At 50.2% G+C, this 1959-nt stretch overlaps 1 protein-coding gene across 1 annotated transcript; it reads right to left on the bottom strand.

Moving 5' to 3' along the window:
* Window positions 1-482: 482 nt before the first annotated feature.
* Window positions 483-1712, bottom strand: LOC147982500 (uncharacterized). The gene has a single exon (XM_087516322.1). The coding sequence runs from the start codon at window positions 1710-1712 to the stop codon at window positions 483-485; it is 1230 nt and encodes a 409-aa protein (XP_087372448.1).
* Between the last annotated feature and the right edge of the window lie 247 nt (window positions 1713-1959).

Here is a 1959-nt window from a genome sequence, read left to right as displayed (position 1 = left end):
ATGTTCTCAGTTTGCATCGAGCTGCATGGTATATTTGTCTTATCGCCTACTTTCGTTCAAACCAAACTCGATAGGGGATACTCGTCTGCAGGCCTCGATTGCGTGTCCTGCACTTGAGTCGTGATCACCACAGAATTTGTGAAGAAACAAATGCTACTACATGTTGGTAAAATGGCAGAGGCCCCACAAATAAAGTTCGGGTAGTTTACCATGTTGGTAAGAGTGATTTTGCCCTGGTACTTGAATTGAGGTTTCCAAACTTCTTGCTTTCTACCAAAATATTCCAGGCCTTTATCATGCTCACAATAAAATAACTACTCGTTGAATCTTTTATCCATCTATGAGACTACCGTCTGTCTACAGAATGACACATAACCTTGTCATCTGTGTTATTACATTCTCCTTTTCTCCTACTTCATAGGTAATTATATGATATCTCTTATCGAGAGTTTAATGCACTAATAGGACAGAGTGTAGACTGGCTATATATATGGAGGGAGAATCCACATGCCACCATGTGAATAACCCTTCATAAAGTATCCTACCGACCTTATCCTCTTTAGGCCATCGGTGGTGATGTTATTCTTTGAGTCGTCTTCCTTGTAGCAGGTCTCGCCGTGAAGGTTGTTCAAAATTGTCACGGATACCTTGTAACTAGGGATGATGGCATCTTGACCTAACGGACAACGATGCGAGTAGTAGATGTGGTTTCTCTCCACGTTGCCACACATGTTCGTTGGCACATGCACTGCCTTAGAGAATGGCTCCCCCAAAAACAATGAGCGGTCACCCAAGTCTGTGACCTCCACCCACTCCTGCTTGTAAAGTGCCGCCTTCTGTCTACCCGTGCAGTTATCGACAAGGTTGAACACCTTGAAGAAAGGCTCCATATATGGCAACCACCGGGTCTTCAATGCCATCCCAAGCTTGCCGTGCAGATCAAAGATGTACCTAGTACTGCTCAAGTAGTCCCTGACACCGTCAATCCATTGGATGACTAGCAAGCGTTCCGTAGTGACCATGGGGGCACCGTCCTCATTCACACCAATCTCAAACTTGACGATTGTCATATTGTAATGTATGCCGTAGAGCTCGTCATTGCAAAATGCAATGTCCGCAAGCCTTGCATTAGGACATCCTTGTACCGTCCACCCGCTGTTGGGACCACCAACCCTGCAGAGTGCGATGCCGCACTTGTATGTTATGGCGGCAAGGATACACCGGCGCGAGGTGGGCGGAGCGGAGAAGATAACTCTCAAGATAACGACCAGGCGGGAGGGGCCATGGTACTGGCTCGTGCAGAGGATCGGCGCGTTCTTCTTGGCGAGCCACACCTCGGCGCCCGAGAAAAGGTTAACGATCTTGATCAGACCTGGCACTGGCATGGCAACCCAGCCGCCGTCGTGGCCACCGATGATCCGCCTCCCGGCGTCCTCGCGGAGGACCCACAAGCGCACCAGGGAACTGTCCTCGAGGCAGTGAAGAGCCTTCCTCCTGTTGGAGTCGCGAGGCAAGAGGAGCAGCCACGGGAGCGCCGGCACCGGAGGTGCCGCGTGCGCGGCATCGCGCCACGACTGACAGACTGCAGCGAAGCGTGCGCGGCCGCGCGGGGAGTCGACCTTGCCGTAGATGACGGCGAGGAGATCGTCGGGAAACGTTGTCGACCAGCACGGCGTTGCTGTATGCGCGCGCTTGTCGCAGGCGGCGGCCATCTGCGTATACATCGATCTGCCGGTATACTGAGATTTTAGTTATTAGGGTAGAGATATCTTGGGCTTATTTGCTGGGCAACGCAGGCACGCCACGGCCTTATAATTTGATAATAACGATATCATGGACTTATTTGCACGTTACGGCCCTAATTGGAACCAGTTAATTGTTTCTCATGTTTGGCGTGCTCTCTCCGAAGAAAAGGAGATAGAGACACAAATATTTGGACGGACAATTTCTTTTTAGAAA

Source organism: Triticum urartu, chromosome 3A (genome assembly GCF_056163025.1).
Source record: "Triticum urartu cultivar PI428250 chromosome 3A, HENAU_Tu73, whole genome shotgun sequence".
NCBI classification, from domain to species: Eukaryota; Viridiplantae; Streptophyta; class Magnoliopsida; order Poales; family Poaceae; genus Triticum; species Triticum urartu.
The sequence above is the reverse complement of the archived record's forward strand: the minus strand, read 5'-3'. Positions and strand labels throughout refer to the sequence as shown.

Bases quoted from the DNA above. Each gene is read 5' to 3' on its own strand.
- LOC147982500 (XM_087516322.1), bottom strand. From the start codon at position 1,712: ATGGCCGCCGCCTGCGACAAGCGCGCGCATACAGCAACGCCGTGCTGG.